General features: G+C 63.9%; 1 protein-coding gene across 3 annotated transcripts in view; it reads left to right on the top strand.

The window, feature by feature from the left end:
• CARS1 (cysteinyl-tRNA synthetase 1) overlaps positions 1-18,475 on the top strand; it is a 29,520-nt gene extending 11,045 nt beyond the window's left edge. For all 3 annotated transcript variants that reach the window (XM_024574197.3, XM_045183341.3, XM_053923925.1), the window contains 16 exons: positions 3,452-3,592; positions 3,679-3,767; positions 4,567-4,688; positions 9,055-9,167; positions 9,597-9,725; positions 10,073-10,202; positions 10,308-10,411; positions 10,688-10,785; positions 10,922-11,111; positions 11,399-11,467; positions 13,196-13,277; positions 14,158-14,238; positions 14,849-14,916; positions 17,132-17,191; positions 17,552-17,635; positions 18,150-18,475. In XM_024574197.3, the coding sequence (XP_024429965.2) occupies positions 3,452-3,592; positions 3,679-3,767; positions 4,567-4,688; positions 9,055-9,167; positions 9,597-9,725; positions 10,073-10,202; positions 10,308-10,411; positions 10,688-10,785; positions 10,922-11,111; positions 11,399-11,467; positions 13,196-13,277; positions 14,158-14,238; positions 14,849-14,916; positions 17,132-17,191; positions 17,552-17,635; positions 18,150-18,284 (1,695 nt within the window). In that variant the 3' untranslated portion in view covers positions 18,285-18,475. The remainder of the gene's footprint in view (positions 1-3,451; positions 3,593-3,678; positions 3,768-4,566; positions 4,689-9,054; positions 9,168-9,596; positions 9,726-10,072; positions 10,203-10,307; positions 10,412-10,687; positions 10,786-10,921; positions 11,112-11,398; positions 11,468-13,195; positions 13,278-14,157; positions 14,239-14,848; positions 14,917-17,131; positions 17,192-17,551; positions 17,636-18,149) is intronic.
• Positions 18,476-19,161: the final 686 nt, after the last annotated feature.

Below are 19,161 nucleotides of genomic sequence, written 5' to 3'. Positions count from 1 at the left end.
GGCCAGTGCGTCCACCTCCGGAGAGGCCTCCCTACAGACAGAGTTGGGGCACGACCACCCGGGGGCCTAGGCCTCTTCTGCCCGCCTCTCCCATGCCACACAGGGCTGCAGCCCTGCCCTGTCACCCTGCCCACCTGTCACCCTGCTGTTGGCCAGAGCTTCCCAATGGCCCTTCCCCTTTACGCCAGCGCCCCCTGGTGTCCACATGTGGCAGGTGGCTCGAGTGTGCTCCTCCTGACCTGTAGGAAAAGGGTTGGGCGCCTGGCGTCTCCAGAGGAGCACTTTCCCTCCAGTGAGCCCTGAGAGGCGGCCACAGGGGGCAGGCCGCCCTCTTAGCTACGGACAGCAAGGCCCCGCTTCACCCTCCTCCCGCTCGCTGGTCACCACAGGCCGCTGCGGATTTTTCCCAGTTGTTTCACTCATAGCTGTTTTTAAAAATCCCACTGACTGCAGGCCCCTAGTGTTCTGTTAATTTTCACGTAACCCGCACTTCCTGTAGCCACACCGCCCTTCTTACCGGTGGGCTGTGAAGGGACAAGCTCTCCTGTGGTCTCAGTTGGCTGGCCTTGCTGGTGCCTGCCCCTCTCCGGTCCTCTCTGTGCCTTTCCCCGCAGGTTGTGGCCACCCCAGGTCTGCCTGCCACCGACCTGTGGCTATCTCAGTGCGTTGCAGACACTTTCTCCCAGTTTGTGGCTTTTCTCTTCCCTCACTTTTAAATATCAGAGGGTCTTAACTTTAATGCAATCAATTGTGTGTCTTTTTTTCTGCACTTATCATTTTTGTGTCTTTGGAAATCTTCCCCCCCAAACCCAAAGATGTGCTCCCACCCTTTCCCCACAGGTTCCTCAGTGGTGCCCGTTGCCCCCGTTCAAGTCTTCAACCCCCGTCGAGGCTGATGGTGCAGCGTCAGTGGGGACGTGTCTGTCACAGACCTCTGCTCCCCGTCGGCGGCCGGGCTGTTCGTGCTCGTGACGCGGCCTCCCCAGGGCAGAAATTGGCCCTTTCGGTGGCGTCCAGTTTGTCGGTTCCTTCCTTTCGGGGGTCCTGCCTTTGGGGTTGCCACTAAGAAATCGCTGCCAAACCCGAGGCCACCTCGGTCGTCTCCTGTGGTGTCTTCTCGGGGTCACCGGTTTGCATGTTATGCTTCGGTCCGTGGTCCCCCCCGAGTGCACGTGGCTGCCAGGCCGCTCCCGCGCCGTCTGTCAGGCAGACCGCTCCGTCGCACTGGCTTTGCCCCCACGGCAAAGACCGGCCACTGTGTCTGCGTGGCTCTGTTTCTGGGCTCCGTGTGGAGTTCCGTGAACCTCTGTGTCTCCTCAGTGTCTGTTTTTGGGACGCTGACGTAGATGGCAACGTGGTTTTAGTGTCCAGCCCCACCTGTGTGTCGGCACGTGGTCTCACGTCTCCCTTCCCAGGCAGCACGCCTCTCTCTCCTTTCCCGTCTGGTTGTGCTGGCGGGGCGTCCAGTCCGGCGCTGAGAAGGGGCGCTGAGAGAGGGCAGCTGTGCCCTGGCCCGATCGTAGCCGGACACCTCACGGCTCGTGCAGCGTGGTGTCCTCCGCGGGGTCCTGCAGACGTTCTCCGTGCATCAGGGAGGTCCCCCCCTTCCCACACCAGTGAGCGGTTTCCCCGTGAGGTGCGGGCTGTTCGTGTCTGTCGATGTGACTGTGGCGTTTTCCTGCGCCCGTCGGAGCGATGGCTCACGTGGATTTGCTTTACGGGGCCGCAGCGGCCTCGCGTGCCCGGGGCAGACCCCACCCGCGCGGGGCGCAGGACGCCTCCGCCGCTGTCGTGAGTGCGGATGGCTGGCCTCTGTCGGCGTGTCTGTCACGCGGCACGTTGGTGTTGGCTTTCCTGTGCTTTCTCTGCCTTTGGCCTCCCTGGGCGGGCAAGGGAGCATGCTCCGCGCCCCTGTCCCCGGCAAGAGGCTGTGGGGAGCTGGTGTCATTCCTCTCCTGGACGTTTGGAGGCCCTCACCAGTGCACCTGCGCCTGGCGCCTTCCAGTTTGGGAGGTCATTAATTATTGGTTCAGTTTCTCTGACCGACTTCTTCAGGTTGTGTCCGTTATCTTGGGTGAGTTCTGGCGGCCAGTGCCATTTGGCATGTGTGGCTCAGTGTCCACACCTTGGGGACTTCGCAGTCACGTCTCTGCGGTCATTTCCGGGTTAGTCCCACCTGGCCCGATGGTGACACTGGCGACTGCCGTCCTTTCTTCGTTCGGCTGTGCTTTGGGGCCCACCTGCGGCTGGTCCCGCCGAGCATACCTGCAAGCTGGGGCCTGTGCACGCTGCCTGCTGTCGGGTCAAGTCCGCAGGCGTGCAGCATAGCCAGCAGGTGGGCAGTGGTGGGAGCTCCTGCTGCTGCCCATCCCATGCTGAGGGCGGAGCGTGGAGGGGTCTCTGACTGGGATCGAGCATTAGATTGGTTGCCTCTCATATGCGTCCTGACTGGGCACGGAACCCACAACCCAGGCGTGTGCTGTGACCTGGAGTGGAACCGGTGACTTTTCAGTTCGCAGGCCGGCGCTCAATCCACTGAGCACACCTGCGGGGCGGCCTTTCCCATCCTGCTGGGACAGTGGCGACTCCCATGCGCTCTGCACGGGGATGTGGGAACCAGAAGGCCCCGTGTCCTCATTGTTGCCGGCCCCTGTTCCTCTTCGTGCTCTTCGGGTGCCCTCTGCTCGGTCGGTCTCCCATCTCGGGCTTCGCTCGTGCTCTGGGTCGGGCACTGCGGCCCCGAGTCCTCCTCCACCTGTCGCTTTTGCTGCTTCTCTGCGTTCCGACAGCGCGCACGGCCAAACAGTTTGCCACCTCTGTTGGTAGTTCCTTTTTAAGTCCAGAAAAACACTGAAAAGTGTGCTTCTAATTTCCAAAAAGACAGTGTTTTTCACCTGAGTGTCTTTCCCCGAGTAACGAAGGCCCAAGAACTTGGCCTCCCCCCACTGCCACCCCCGGGGAGACCTGGGGCATGGCCCCCAGCGCGCCCACTTTGGGAGGCGTCATCTTGTGTTCAGAAGATTCTGACTTTGTGATGGTTTTGGTGCAAAACTCCACACGCTGTCTAATAAGTCAGGCGACGTGGGCCTGAGACCTGCCTCCAGGACGGGGTGCTACCCGTCCCCTAGCCCCCGGCCGTCTCCCCCTGGGAACCCTTGTGTGCACGTGCGATCGTCCAGGCCCACGTGCACCCCTGCCCCAGCCTGTGGCCACCCCGGCCCCCTGTCACAGAGGTGGCAGCTCCGGCACACGGGGCGCCTCTGAGCCCCCCGCTCGTGGGACCGACGTCGTGTCAGTGCTGAGCCGTGTGTGCGCGTCGCCGGCTCCGGGAGGTGGCAGCTGCATGGGTCAGGGCTGTGCTCGTACCCCTTTGACCAGCGTGGGTCGGCTCCCCTGAGGTGACCCTGTCACCCCGGTGCTCATGGGCGGACCGTCTCCGCCTCCCCCGCAGGTGCTGCTGGAAGAAGCCAGGGACGTGCTCTCCGACTGGCTGGACTCCGCGCTCGGCAGCGAGGTGACGGACAACTCCCTTTTCTCCGAGCTGCCCAAGTTCTGGGAAGCGGAGTTCCACAGGGACATGCAAGCCCTGAACGTGAGTGTCGCCGGGCTCCCTGCCGCCGGGGCCGGGCGAGGGGCGTGCGTGGGTCAGAGGGGCACCGGACATCTCTGCCTCCGCAGGTCCTCCCTCCCGACGCCCTGACCCGGGTCAGCGAGTACGTGCCGGAGATCGTGAACTTCGTCCAGAGGATCGTGGACAATGGCTACGGGTGAGCCCAGAAAGCACCCCCGGGAGGGCTTTCTGGGCCGCAGCACCATGTGGTGGCCTGCCATCACAGAGGCAGGTGCCCGAGGCCACGGTGTCGGCTGGCCAGCCCCTTGGGCCGTGAGGAAAGAGGGGCCTGTCACAAGCTCCCGCCCTGGCCATGGATGGCTGCCCACCGCTGCGTCTGCAGGTGGCTCAGTCCATGTGGGCCCCACGTCTCCTCTTCGGCCCCGTCCTCTCCCGTAAGGACACACCGGTCTTACTGCATCGGGGCCCACCCCGGCCACTGGGCTCACCTGAGTGGCCTCTTCAGAGTTAGACACAGCCCTGTGGGCGTGGGCCCAGGGCAGCACGGGGTCTCCAGCAGAGAGGACACCGCCCCTCTGCCCGCCTGCACGGTCACTGCAGGGCAGCGCGAGGCGTGTGCGCACGGGGCAGTGTGCGTACGCCAGGCCCAGGCCAGAGAGGACAGGTCATCTCGGGCTCCTGGGATGTGGGCAGAGAGGCAAGGGTTTGTCACCCAGGATGTGGTTGTCACCGAGGCAGGGCCGGGGCGGGAGCTGCATGCTCACAGGGCACGGGGCAGGGGTCCGTGCGGAGGGACACGCTGCCTCTGCCGTGTGGCGTGTCCGCATCCCGCCCGCTCGGCCCACACAGCGCCGTGGCTTTGGCAGTCATGCCCCAGAGCTGGGCGGCGGGCGGGCTGCAGCCGGCTACCCTGTGGGCTTTCGGGGCGTGGCCCCACGGTGGCCTGGGGCTGACTCTGGGCCAGCACACTCTCCAACTTCCGATTCGTTTTCCAGCTATGTTTCAAACGGGTCCGTCTACTTTGATACAGTGAAGTTTGCTTCCAGTGAGGGACACTCGTACGGGAAGCTGGTGCCCGAGGCCGTGGGGGACCAGAAAGCCCTACAGGAGGGGGAAGGTAAGTGGGGGGCAGGTGGGGCAGGTGGGTGTGTGTGGTGGTGGGTCAGGCTAGCACCGAGATTCCCAGGACCACGCTTTTTCACCTAAAAGAGATTTTAGGCGTTTCCTACACTAGCCCTGTAAAATGTATTATTTTTTAAAAAGCGAGCAAATAAATACAGCTGACCCTCAAACGACACAGTTCTGAACTGCGTGGGTACATTATGCTGGGGTCGTTTTCAATAAATACTATGAGTATTTTCCTTGTGACTTTTTAAAGATTTTATTTATTTATTTTTAGACAGGGGAAGGGAGAAAGAGAGGGAGAGAAACATCAGTGTCAGTGTGTGGTTGCCTCTCACGTGCCCCCTGCTGGTGACCTGGCCCACAACCCAGGCTTATGCCTTGACTGGGAATTGAACCGGCGATCCTCAGGTTGGGGTGGGAGCACTGTGTGCACATGCTGGGGAACCTGGCACTGGTGGTTAAGAAGAGGCAGGCTGTCAGCCTGAGTGAGGAGGTGCAGGCCAGCCCTAGGGGTCAGCTGACCTCGGCACCTGAGCGCCCCGTTTGGGGAAGTGAACAAGACCCAGGGCCCTGTCGATGGAGATGAGAATGTGGGGTCACTAGCTCGTTCCTTGCAGGTTCATGATGGAGGCACAGTGAGCGGGGGCGGTGCCAGCCGTCCCGGGCCTGGGCAGGAGCGAGCAGAGCCAGCAGCACGGCGTGGCGCCCGCTCTGCTGAGGTGGCTGGGCGGGGGTGGAGGAGGTCGAGGGTGTTCTGGGCTCTGCTCTGAGCGGCAGCTTCAGGAGGTGTCCTGGGAAAGGCAAGGAGGGAACTTGAGGCTGAAATCCAAGTGCAGGTCCTTCTCCACATGTCCAGCCCTGGGGGCCAGCCAGTTGTCACGGGAACGATGCCCGGGGGCAGCTCCATGCAGCTGTCCCCTCGTCCCGGTGAGTGGCACGCACGCGACAGCAACCCCTGCCCCTCTGGCTCTAGATGTTTTAGACGCAGACGTAGGGTTTGCTGCTCCAGGTCGAGTCTTGTTTATCTTCCGTCGTGTTTTCTCCATCCCCGTCCGTCGCCGAATGGTCTGTGGGGCAGGGCAGGGGTGGCTCCCTCGGGGTGGGCACACAGGGTGCTTTTCCTGCCCATGTTTCAGGAAGGCAGCTCGGCCTTTGAAATACCTTGTGGTCAGTAACGTCACCTCTAGGGCTCTGTCTTAAAGAAACACCAGGACCAGACATGAAACATTCGGAGGAGATCGAGTCAGTGTATTAGCATTAATGTGAGACTGGCGGCCTCACGCTAGACGTTCGTCAGAGGAGAGGAGGCGAGTTCGAGATGCTCAGGCCCCCATCCCCCAGGGGGCCCGTCCAGGACACGGGACCAAACGGCAGGGCCCCGTCCCTGGCGCCCGGAAGCGGACACACCCACACCTGTAACGGGCTGACACACTTCTGGACACGGACGCACGGCGGGGATGGGGTTGAAATGCATGGTGTTGGCCACGGTCTTAACACCAGAGCGTCACCTCCGGGCCTTCGGACTGTTCTCTGCTTGAAGCGCCACCCACAGGACCGCACAGTCTGACCACAGACAGGGAATGGGTTACTGTCAGCGCTGACGGGACACAAGGAACTGATCGGCCTGGTCCTTGCGTGGACCCGGCACTGAACATGGAGGAGGAGGGCCCTGGCCCTGCCAAAGCCACAGCCAAGGCTCCAGGCCTGGGGGCAGGGGAGGGGGGGCAGAACTGACGGGTGGCCCCGCCTCTGGCGACAGGTGTGCACGCCCGGGAGAAACGGGCCGACCACTCCGCTGCGGTCAAGCTCCCTGACTGCCAGGGCAGCCTCACGTGAGGAAGACAGAAGACGGCAATGCAGTGTCCGCCTGGGCGTCAGGGCCAGCGAGCTCCAGGCCACCGGGGGGAGGCTGCGGCCAAGGTCAACGCCTGGTCAGGCCTCCTGCAGAGAGGAAGGCTTCTGTGTGCCTGCGGCCACCTAAACTGAGTCCGGCCGGCTGATCTAAATGTGAAACTGGTTCACCATGAAAAGGAAAAAAGGCCCCTGCAACCCCGTGGGAAGCCATTCTCCCGACTAGCCGCAGGAGGAAGCCGTGTGGGCGGGATGCGGTGTCTGCACCAGTGGTGGCCAAGGGCTGCGTTGCCCCTGGACTGGGACTCAGGGATGAAGACCAGAAAGGGTGAGAAACCTGCGTGCCAGGGGCTCCGTCCAAAAGCTGGAAGCAGAGCAGCGGTCCCGGGAGAGGGAGGAAAGAGCAGAGCAATGAGAGGGAAACAGCCGAGTCTTCACAGAGACTTGCAGTGAGACCGAGGAGTAGAGGAGAGGGTTCCGGATGCACGAGGACCAAGCGCGCCGGACTGCGGACCTTCGAGACTTAGGGGCAGGAGCAGATGGGCAAAGCTGAGGGAGGTGGCCCGGCCTCCGAAGGTCACATGCACAAGGAACCTTCCGGAGCGGGGAGCACAGGTAGCTGCGTGGTAAGCCCCACCATCAGACCCTGGTGGGCCAGAGAGGGGGGACTTCAGCAGCAAACAGGGATGACGGGGATGCACCCCTCCTCTCCTAAGTGGACATTTATTTCCACTTCCACCCAGTGGAGGCACTCGGCCACGTGACACCCCACAGCAAGGAAGTGTCCCCTTCCATCTACACATTGGGGCTCCAGTGGGGAATGGGTGCTGGCGCCAGGCCAGCCTGCTGACTCCTCTGAGTGCAGCAGGGAGCTTGGGGGGCGGCAACAGGCCCTCCGGCCAGAGTGACACCGGAGGGAGAGGGAAAGGGCCATGTGACTTTTCTCACAAGAGTCTCGGCAAGTCACCCTGTCACGGCACAGCGACAGTTGGTGAAGGGGCGCGGTGTGCAGAGCGAGGCCCGCTTCTCTCTGCCGCGGAAGCTTCCACAGTAAATTGTAACAGTCAGGAGCCTTCGCGAGTGGCTGCATCCCCTACGACGCAAAGTCGAAGACCCGAGTGTCCGTCACCTGGCTGAGAGGGAGCGTCACGGGGCCACAGCGGCGCTGGCGAGTGGTTCCTGCCGGAGCGCGGAGATGTGAGGAAGTCGACAGGAACCTGGGGCGGTGTGCGTCCCGAGTGCCAGCTGCGTCTGCGTCCTGCGTGTTTAGGTTTTAGGAAACCACAGAGCTGCCCATCATCACCCCAAAGTGAGGAGCGTGCCCGTCCCTGCGCGGACGACCCTGCCGTTTCTCCAGATCCTTCCTCGTGTCTGCCGAGCGCTCTGTGTTTAGAGGGTCTTCTAACTGTGAAGTTGGAGAAACGCCCGCAGTGCCCTGCACCTGCCTTCCTGAAGTCAGAAGGGGGCATTCAGGAGGTCGAGCTGCACCTGCAGCCGGCACCAGCAGCGCCTTTCCTGTTCCGGAGTCTTCCACAAGGGGGCGAGAGCGCCCAGGAAAGGGCCTGGCCAGACCCCTTCCCACGGCGCTGGCACAGTCCTGCTCACCCAGCTCTTCCCCGTGACCCCGGGATTCTCTGTGAGCAGGCGGGGCCTCCAGGCAGGGTTCCGTGCGTGCAGCACCGGAGGGCCCCGTGGGCCTGACTCGAGGCCTGCAAGTCCCCTGTGCTGACTGTGCACCCTCTTCTGGGTGACTGGCTTATCTGCCCTCTGGGGCCTGTGGCCTCCTCCCCGTCGCCTGTCAGCTCCGTCTGTGAACACAGGAGGGTCACTGAGTGTCCCGACGGGCCACCTCCAGGCCTGGGAAGCTGCACACAGAGGCTTCACGCCCCCAAGTGCCACCCTGGCCCACAGCTGAGCCAGGCAGGCCATTAACATGAGACCCCTGCCAAGCCAGGGCCCCGAGGCGTGCCCACAGGCTGCCACCGTGACATCACCTCTCCTTAGACCAGAGCCCGTCACTTACCATAGGCTGTGGGGGCAGCAGGACAAGCATCCGAGGAAAGGCAGGTGAGGAAGGGGCCAGACCCGTTGTCACGGGCCTGTGAGAGGGTGAGCAACTCCCGAGCGTATGAATGGGCTCTGTAAACCCGGACACCGGGTGGCACCCTGTCCAGGGAGAGTGACATGGGTCACACTTGACCACGTTCCCAAACGGCCAGTAGTCAGGGGACCGACCGGCCGGCACAGCCCTGGCCTGGAGCCCTGGCTGGTGGGCTCAGTTGGTTGGAGCCTCGTCCCCTGCACTGAAAGGTCGTGGGTTCGATCCCCGGTCGGAGCGTATGGGACGCAGCCGGTCCGCGTTTCTCTGTCTCTTCCTCTCACTTAACGCGCAGTGAAAACAGTGCCCGAGGGTGGGGGTAGAAACAGCTGCTTTCAGCTGGCCTTGCAGTCAGTTGGTCATGCCCACGGGGCTTGCTAAGCGGCCCCGCCCCTCCTGTCGTCCTCAGGTGACCTGAGTGTCTCAGCAGACCGCCTGAGCGAGAAGCGGTCCCCCAACGACTTCGCCCTGTGGAAGGCCTCTAAGCCAGGGGAGCCGTCCTGGCCCTGCCCGTGGGGCAAGGTGAGCACCGAGAGGGCGGGGGGCAGGGTGCCATGGGCAGAGACCTTCGCTAGTGCCTCGCACAGCTGCCCCGCTCCAGGTCCCAGGGCCACGGGGCTGCATGGGCCCGTGGGCAGGTTGCTTCCCCTCGGGCCCTCTTTCTGTCCATCTTGCAGCAGGGGTTGTGGGCTGCGGGACCACCTCGGAGGCCCCTGCGTCCCGTTGGGCTTTACCTCTGAGCTCTACGGGCTCCTGGGGCTGAGCCCACTGTGGCGTGCCCTGTGACAGGGTCCCCGCGGCCCAGAGCTGTGGGTGGAGGCATCGGGAAGTGACACGTGGGGAGCTGCAGCATACAGCTGTCCCAGGAAAGCACAGAGGCTTGAGGGTCCGAACACTGGGGGGAGTGGAGGGGCGTTAGGCCGGCCGGTCACTGGGCCGCTTCATTCCTAGGGCCGTCCGGGGTGGCACATCGAATGTTCCGCCATGGCGGGCACCCTCCTGGGAGCCTCGATGGATATTCACGGAGGGGGCTTTGACCTCCGGTTCCCCCACCATGACAACGAACTGGCACAGTCGGAGGTAGGTGTGCTGTGGGCGGGCCTGGCACCCCACCCCGGTTGGGCAACACTGGGGCTATCAGCTGGAGGGAGGGGGCAGCTGTCTGCATACAGCCTGGCCCCCCCATCAGGGATCCACCTGTCAGTAGGAGAGCCGAGCCCTGATTACCTAGGCCGATTTCCCACACCAACAGCCTGGTCTTTGGCAGTAGACAGGCCAGACGAGAGCCAGGGCTGTCTCCCGGCTGGTGGGCCCAGGCACCCCTCTGAGCCCCAGGGCCCACTGCTCCCACCTGCACGGCGTGGGCGGGGAGGCCCCAGCCCCGGAGCGCGGGCTCAGCACCTGCGCGCCCGTCTCTCTGCGCCCAGGCCTACTTTGAGAACGACTGCTGGGTCCGGTACTTCCTGCACACAGGCCACCTGACGATCGCGGGCTGCAAAATGTCCAAGTCACTCAAAAACTTTGTCACCATCAAAGACGCCTTGAAGAAGCACTCGGGTACGCACTGGCCACTCCCGAAGGGCAGGAGCTGCTTTCTTGGATGCGAGGGGCCGGTGACGGGGGCTCTGGGGGACTAAGGGACTGCTGCTGCTCCCTCCGCAGCGAGGCAGCTGCGCCTGGCCTTCCTCATGCACGCGTGGAAGGACACCCTGGACTACTCGAGCAACACCATGGAGTCCGCCCTGCAGTACGAGAGGTTCATGAACGTGAGTCCCCTGAGCTGGTGGCGCCGCGCTCTGACCAGAACGGGGCGCGGGCGGAGGCCTGCGCATGGGAGGAGCCCGCTCCGGCCACTGTCCTCCAGCGGCAGGTTCCAGCCCCTGCTAGAGTAAAGGGGCCCCATCTCTCGCTGCTGGGCGGGTGGTGTGTGTGCACCCAGCCTGTGCCCCAGCGAGAGCCCGTCCGCACAGCCGCGCTTCGTCGGCAGGGCCTCAGATGGGCGGGCTGTCCACGTGCTGCTAAGCAGAGTTCTCTGACTTCAGGAGTTTTTCTTAAATGTGAAAGACATCCTCCGTGCTCCCGTAGACATCACTGGCCAGTTCGAAAAGTGGGAGAAGGAGGAAGCAGAGCTGAACGAGAGGTGAGGTGGAGCCTCCTCTGGGGTCGCAGGTGCGCCGACCCATGCCTTGACCCATGCCCTGACCTCCGCTGCCCGGCCAGCGGGCCCACCTCGGCTGTGGTGGCTGACGTCCCTGCGCCTTCCTCCTCTCGCTCAGCTTTTACAGCAGGAAGACGGCGGTGCACGAAGCCCTCTGTGACAACGTCGACACGCGCACGGTTCTGGAGGAGATGCGGGCTCTGGTCGGCCAGTGCAACCTGTACGTGGCCACCCGGAAGGCCGCGAGGAGGCAGCCCAACAGGGCTCTGCTGGAGAGCATCGCACTGTACCTCACGCACATGCTGAAGGTGGGTGCGTGCGGTCCCCGCTCTGAGCGACCACACCTTCATGCCTCGGTCCGCCCCCCACCCCCACCCCCCCTTTCAGGTTTGGAAAGCAGAACAAGCGGCCCTGGCTCGGAGCCCGCCTGGTGCGGCCCCGTGCACCTGCTTGCCAGCCAGGTCTGGGGTCCCTGCCACGGGCAGGCCTGAGGGTGACCTGCCGCCTCGTCCTGTGTGGCAGCCTGCGGTGCAGACTGGCCAACGGGAGCCAGCTCTCGGGACCGCTTCCCCCACACGCTTGTTTCTTCTCCCAGGTCTTCGGGGCCATAGAGGAGGACAGCCCCCTGGGCTTCCCTGTCGGAGGCCCTGCAGGCAGCCAGAATGTGAGTGCGCCCACTGGGCCCGAGTCCCTGCCGCCTGTCCCCTGGGAACCGGTGCCCCCTTGGGGGGACACCCTCCTGCCTCCCACGCTTGCTCCCCCCATTCCTTGTTCCCGTGCTGGGTCACACCTGTGCACAGGTGGAGACCACCCGCATGGGACTCCCCAGACCTGGCTGGGGAGCTAAGTGGCGTGCCTCCCACGTGAGGGGGTCGGCCTTCCTCACGGGCCACCAGTCGGGACCTGCGCTGCTGCGCTGTCTGTCAGAGCTGGGTCCCGGGTGGCCAGACCAGAGGGCATAGCTCAGGCCCGGCTCAGGCCGCAGCCCGTGGTGGCATGGACGCTCACTCACTCGCCTTTGTGCATGGGTGCAGACCCACACGCGCGCCCCCCCCCTCCCCACAGCCGTCACATGACCAAGGCACCTTCGGATTGTCTGGGCACGCTTCCGCCTTCCCCAGCCAGGGATGTCTGTCACTAAGTGACTAGAGTGATTGGAGTGATGTAAATTCTTAAGCGGGTCAGCTGTCACTCCGGCACTCACAGGAGGGGAACACAGCCTGTGGGGCTGGAAGGCCTGCAGTGGGTCTCACAGGCGCCCCCAAGTGGCAGCTTCAGGAGGGAGCAGCCGCATGTTGTCAGAAGTGCGGCCAGCCCCACGCCCGTGTTACCATGGCTTCTCTTGGCCTTGGAGCTCATTGCCACGGGCTTTCCTGGGCTGGGTCCTGTGGGAACCCCCTTCTCTTCACGTTCACTGCCGTAGGGGTGGGGTGCAGCCTGCAGCCGGCTGTGGCCACGGGTCCCCAGGAACTCCTTGGGCCACAGGATCTCGCTAGGTGAGCCTGCTGGGCCTGAGGGAGCCGCACAGTCCACGCCATTTGAAGCTCAAGGGTTCACTTCCAGACCCAACTGGTCCAGGAGCAGGGGAGGCAGCTCCCGAGTCTTGAAGCAGCTCAGCATCGAGTGGTCCACAGTGCCGGCGTGGTCAGCTGGACCACTGGCCAAGGCCACAGCCGTGCCGTGAGAGCCGCCGTCCCTCCCTGTACTGGGGTCCCCACCCCGTCTCCCTGCGTGGGTGCAGAGAAAGGGCCAAGACCCCGGTAGCCCAGGTCTCGCCCTGCAGGGCCACGCCTCCGCTCCACGTGCAGGGTCAGCCCAGGGAGGTGCAGGCCGTCCTGAAGGCTCGTCGGCCTTGCCGGCTTTTGCGTTTACTTATTGTTGTTTTGGTTACGGAGCTGTCGAGTGACGTGAGAGGCTGGGGAGACCTGGCTCAAAGGCCGAATGGAAAACACGGCAGATGTAACAGAAAGGTTTTTCGAAAGCTCTTCCTTCTGCGGCTTGGCTTCCACCCCTTCTGGTGGTGCTGCCCCGGCAGGCTTTGCACTCTGTGGCCATCCCGTGTCTGCCCCTGGTTCGTGGGCCAGCAGGGAGAGCATGCACGTGGATGGCAGGCGGGGCAAGGACACAGTTGTGGGGGCCAGGCAGCGCCCAGGTGCCGGCCCCAGTGTGGACGAGGCCACGCCCCGGAGGAGCAGCATCCGGCCTGTAAGGAACTGCCCTCGCAGGAAGGCGTGTGGCACCCCTCCCACTGGACAGCACGGGAAGCCTCCCTGCTTTCTCGGGCCCGCCCCCCGCGCCTGCTGGCGACCCACTGGCCGTGCCGTGCGTGTGCTGGACTCGGGTGTGAGAAATGCGTGGGGGGCCCCTCAGGAAGGAAACCCTCTCTCCACAGCTCGAGAGCACGGTCATGCCGTACCTGCAGGTGCTGTCGGACTTCAGGGAGGGCGTGCGCAAGATCGCCCGGGACAAGAAAGGTGAGCCCCGCCTGGGCCCCGAGGGCCTGCGCCTCCGCGCTGGCTTTTAGGCCCTGAGGGGCGCTCACATGGTTGGCCCCGTCGACATTCAGGCCGGTCCTTCTCTCTTGTGGGGATGTCCTGGGCACCTCTGGGACTTAGGTTGTGCAGGCCCTGGTCCAGCTACTGTCCCCAGGCAGCCTCAGCGACCCATCCTGGCCCTCTCAAGCCACCTCGCTCGGCAGTGGGCAAAGCCTGGCCAAAGTGGAGCCAGTGAATGTCACTGATGTGGGGCATGTGACCCACCCCTGCCCCTGAGCCTCTGGCCTGTCCATAACCCTCGCTGGACCAGGGTCTCTTGGTGAGAGATGCTGGCACCTTGGGGGTCACCTCAACCCCCAGAGCTGTGTCTGTCCCCAGAAGACCACCTCCTTCACTCCAGCCCAGTTCTGGCTCTCTCCAGCCAGCGGCTGCTGGGAGCCGTGGTACTCCTGGGACAGGTGGCCCAGAGCAGTGTGAAGGGAGGGGCCCTTCCAGGACTTTTGGGTGACCTCAGGGTGCAGGCCCACCACCAGTGTGCCTGGGGCATCTGGGTCCTGGGCTGGAACGTGGGTGCATGCTGAGCCTTGCTTCCACACAGCAGAGTCGAGTCTCCGTGGGCGTGCCTAGTGCGCAGCCCCCCCACCAGCCGTTCCTGCTGGGAATCCCAGGACCAGTCACGCACCCTCCGAGCGGAGTTCTAAGACAGGGCTGTGCTGGGGGTGAGACCCAGGCGGGGGTGGCAGCTCTGGATTTCCCGGCCTCCTGCAGCGGGTCGAGCGGCTCAGCTCCCTCCTGAGGCTCGGGGATGCTCACATCCTGTGGGTCCCAGCTGCCCCTGAATCGCTCGCTTTGCCCCCAGTCCCCGAGGTCCTGCAGCTCAGTGACGCCCTGCGGGATGATGTCCTGCCCGAGCTTGGAGTGCGGCTGGAGGATCACGAAGGTGGGTCTGCTCAGCGGTTCCTGGCGGCTCGCAGCGGGGAGCGTCCACAGCGACTGCAGGGGCTGGGAGGGATGCTAGCGGGAGGAGGAGGTCCCAGCGTGGGGTCCCAGGCCGCAGTGTTTGTTCCGCATTGAGGGGTCCCAGAGCTGCCGGGCTCTCTGGGAGGGGCGGCCCTGCACCTTCATCCTCCCACGGTCCTGGTCCTCGCCAGCGCCTCCTCTGTGTGAAGGCTTCTTGGCGTCCCTTTCTGCGGCCTGAAGGCCGTTGCTCATGCTGGGCCACCGGCCACCTTTTCTTAGGACCTGTTGCTTGGGAGACAGCCTGTGTCACACAATTGTCAGCGAGGGTCACAGCTTGTTTTTTGGCTTTGCAAAGACAATGATCAGGTTTTAAAAGATTCGGATGACGCGTCTCACTTGATGACTTCCTGGCTTTCTGTCAGGAGCAGCAAGAAAGGGGCCCCACCTTGCTTTTCCTCATGGGCCCTTGGGTGCGGCGGCCGGGGTGGAGGGTGTGCTGAGCCCGGCGGGCACCTGCGGGGCCAGCAGGGGGGCAGGATGGACGGACAGAGACTGGGCTGCAGCCTCCCTCCCGGACGCCTGCTTTTTAGGACTGCCGACCGTGGTCAAGCTGGTGGACAGAGAAACCTTGCTGAGAGAGAGAGAAGAGAAGAAACGGGTGAGCACAACCCGCCTGGGCTGCGCCGATAATTCCTGAAAATGGGGAACCCACCAGGGTTTGCGGACTTTGCCGTGTAAGGGTTTGATTTGGGGGTTTGGTTTTGGTTTTTTGCTGTTTTGATAGGATACTTGAGAAGGTGTGTATTATTTTGGGGGTGGGGAGAAACATCCATGTGAGGAACATCAATCCCTTGCCTCTTGCACGCACCCCCACCAGGGTTGAACCCACAACCTGGGCATGTGCCCTGACCAGGAATTGAACCCGTGACCTTGTACTGCACAGGACATCATCGCTCAACCCACTGAGCCGCCCGGCCAGGGCAAGGGTCGGCTTTATACTTGTACTAAAACCCCAGGATTTGTAAATGTCAGAAGGAAAAATTAACAATAACAAGATAGGTAACTAGTTGGCAACTTGGTAACAACAAAAAGGCCTACTTTCTAATGAATGACCTCTTTTTAAGAACTAACTCTCAAGCTTTAAGGGAAGATTAGTCACTTTGAGTCAACTGTGGAGCCCACATGCTCGGTCACTCCCTGCTCCTGCCTGAAGTGTGGCTCCTTTGTCACCTGGACGGAGCCGTGTGCAGGGTCAGCCGGTGGCCACCGCCCACCGTGGATCAGGACAGCCCCTGCCCTCCGAGCCCTTGGTGTCCCTTTGAGGGGAGACAGGAATACGCAACCGGATGTGTCAGAACTGCGGGGCGCAGCTCGTGTGGCGCCCGTGGGGACGCAGATGGCAGGAACAGAGGCCCCTGGCCCCCTGCCCCGCAGGAAGTAGGGGACCGGCACCATGGGAGGGGGCACCGTGAAGAGCGAGTGTGGGAGACCAGGACAGGCCCTGGGGGGCGTTCAGACAGTGGAGCTGAGGGGCTGGCCAGGCAGGCGTGGGCGGAGAGGAGCTGGGTGAGAGGCGATGGAGCGAGGGGCTGGGGCACCAGGGACGCTCTGGACCGAGTGCAACCTGAGACCCGCCTGCACAGCCCCTGTGCTGGAAGGGTTGAGGGGCTGGGGCCTGCCCATGTGACTGTCCCCATTTCTGTCACATTCGGTCACCCCAGTTTTGTGTTGGGCTCTTGCCTCTCCCTGGGTGCCACAGCGTGAGGCCTGCTGGGACCCTGCTGTGGAGGGGATGTGGGGCCACAGGCTGTACCCCCTACAAAGCACACACACAGCTTCTGCACTTGCCCCGCCCGCCCCGCCATGTGCCTCTCCCTGCAGGCCCTCCCAGGGCCCAGGGCCTTGCAGGGAGCATCGCCTTGGCAGCTGAGCCTTCCTGCCAGTAGCTCAGCAGCCCAAGGAAGTCCCCAGGATGTGGCCCCTGCCGGGTGACCTGGCTGCAGGCAGTGAGAGCACCCAAAGCCCTAGCAGCTCCAGGCCTCTCTGGCACCTTGTCACCACACCCCAGACACCCCCCAGCAGATAAACAAACACACCCTGTTCCTGGGAGAGCGAAGCCCCCCAGTCTCCCACCTGCAGCCTTCCTGCCAGCCCACTTCCCACCCAGCAGGCCAGTCTCCACCCGCAACCACAGCCCCTGTCAGCTCTCTCAGGGCTCTCCCCGGTCCCAAGTGTGCCTGTGCCCGGACTCCTGTGTCCAGCTACCTACCTGAGAGCTCCGCCGGGCCAGGAAGCACCTGAGCCCCAAGGTGTCCGACAGGGAGCATGTGGTTTCGACTCCCCAAACCAGTCTCTGCTTCCTGTTGGTGGCTGCGTGTCTGTTCATGCAGCAGCGCAGGACAAACGTCCCGAGGCAACTTTGGCACCCACCCCCCACCATGGGCACCCAGCCCTGCCGGCTCCTGGCTCACTCCTGGGATGCCACCTGGCCTGCCGGCTGGGAAGTGGACCTCCAGCCACTCCTGCAGCACCGCCCCCCACCCCGTCACCTATGAATTAATCCAGGCTCCTTACCTGGTCCCTGCTGACCTCTGTCCTCCTGTCCCGTCCGCCCCAGGCCCTCGCGTGCTGCTCTGGTTGCCCGCCGACAGCGCCCCTCCCTGGCCAGCTCTCCCTCTGGCTGTGAGCTGGGCCTCCCAGCCTGCACCCTTTGTGCAGACCAGGGGCCCCAGGCACCAGTCGAGCCCGTCCTCACGCGCTGGGTCATCTCCCTGCACCAGGTGGCCCAGCCTTGGCCCGGGGCCTTGTTTGCCCCCCTCCCACCCAGAGGGGTCTGGAGCAGACCCGGTCAGGGGCTGTGCTCTGTCCCCTAGGTCGAGGAGGAAAGGAGGAAGAAGAAAGAGGAGGCCGCCAGGAAAAAGCAAGAACAAGAGGTAATGCACATGTGCGAGGGGGGTTCAGCCCTGTGCCCTCTGCTGTCTGTGCCTCCGCCCCCCAGGGCGCCCTCCCAGGCCCTCCTCACATGCCCCATACACCCCATGGGACAGCAGCCCCGCCGAGGGAGCTGCCCTGTGCTGGGCACAAGCTCCCGGGTGACATCTGTAGACTTCCCGTTGGGACCAGCCCAGTGTCCCCTTAGGAAAGCACCAACTGAGGGTTCAGTTGTCCCCTCACTCCCTTTGTCGGGCAGCCTCTGGGTCCTGAGTCCAGGGGCTGGGCTGGGAGAGGGCGTGCGGTCGGTCCCGGGGGGACCCGCGTGGGACCCGTGCGCTGACAGCGTGTCTGTGCTCCAGGCAGCCAAGCTGGCCAAGATGAGGATCCCACCCAGTGAGCTGTTCTTGTCGGAACGGGGCAAATACTCCAGGTTTGATGAAAACGTAAGAACCCGTTTTCTCTTCCGAGCTAAGACCCATTACATTGGGTGACGGCCCCTGTCACCTCAGGGAGCGGATTTTCTGTCTGGGGAGCAGCTGGAAGGGAGGCAGTGTCTTTGGGCGCCTGTTTTAGGCCCAGGGCCGCCTCCCTCCACCACCGCAGCCGAGCGGAGCTCGACTGCCCCTGAATTTGCAGGTCTTTCCCTCCCACGCTGGTTGGGCGTATGTACCCACTGCCCGGGCTCTCCACTCGGCCGTTCACTTTGTCTGAGATGCCTGGGCACCCTTGCTCCACGCTGCTGAGCCGGCCACGTCAGAACTGCTGGGGGCACGGCCCTCAGCCCAGGCTGAAGGCTGCCCTAGCCCAGCCAGTCTTAGTGGCTGGGACAGATATTCAAAGCCGAGCCCCGGGCCCAGAGCGTCGCGGTCAGCGGGTGCCCAGTGGCCACGGTGGTCCAGGAGCCTGCGCTCGGAGGGGTCAGCGCCCTCGGTGACGTTTGTGCTCTTGCCACTCCAGGGCCTGCCCACACACGACGCGGACGGCAAGGAGCTGAGCAAAGGACAGGCCAAGAAGCTGAAGAAACTCTTTGAAGCTCAGGAAAAGCTCCACACGGAGTACCTGCAGATGGTTCAGAACGGGAGCGTCCAGTGACCAGGCCGGGACCGAGCCTGCAGCCCGAGCCCGAGCCTGCAGCCCGAGCCTGGACCTCATGCTCCCTGCCCCCGCAGGGGCAGTGCCTGTGCTCCGAGCGTGTTCACCGGGCCCTCCGCCCTGGAGTCTGTTCACCGGGCCGTGCCGCCCCGGCTCACGGACGGCAGGAATAAAGTCCTCCCCATGGCAAGGCCGAGGCTCTTTCTGTGCTCACCCACACGCTCAGTGGGTCACCACAAAGGGGCTCTGTCAGCTGAGCTGCCGCAGCCAGCCATGCCCTACCCTCCCGCCCGGCAGGTTGCTGTCAGCTGATGGCTGTGTGGGTGCCTGGGGAGGCCTGGAGCAGGAAAAGGCGGGTCAGACCGCCAGACCCAAGGACGCCCCACACCGAGCCTGTTTGGTCGGCCTCTTGTCGTGAGGAGTAAACAAACTGCCACCACCACCCGCCTCGGGCCGCCACCCAGCACAGCGGTCACGGTGGCAGTGCGTCCCGGGTCCAGAAGGGGGTGGTCTGCACACAGCAGCCCAGCCGGGGTCACCAGGCCTTGACCAGCTGCTCGCGCATTCTTGCTCACTAGGGCTAAGCGTGACCCCCTGGGCTGTAGCAGGCTTCGCTGTCCCGATCCCCCACCGAGGAGGGGGCTGGCCGAGCCCCCCTCCATCAGTTCCCCTGAGGCAGACAGCTACGTCGTCCGGGTGGGGTGGCCATCCAGGTGGCGGGCGCGGGTGTGGCAACAGCCCTGCGGGCGGGCGTGGCAGGGCCCTGCAGTAACGCGTGCGCCCCTGGCCGCTGCGGGCCCCGCTGGCAGGGCACTGTCCCGGAGGCGCCGCTGCCCGGTGCGATGTGACTAGTCTGCCTGGCAGCACTCGGCGCCGC

Source organism: Desmodus rotundus, chromosome 5, assembly GCF_022682495.2.
Source record: "Desmodus rotundus isolate HL8 chromosome 5, HLdesRot8A.1, whole genome shotgun sequence".
In the NCBI taxonomy this organism is placed as follows: domain Eukaryota; kingdom Metazoa; phylum Chordata; class Mammalia; order Chiroptera; family Phyllostomidae; genus Desmodus; species Desmodus rotundus.
Note: the sequence above shows the minus strand (reverse complement) of the source record. Positions and strands in the feature narration are given on the sequence as shown.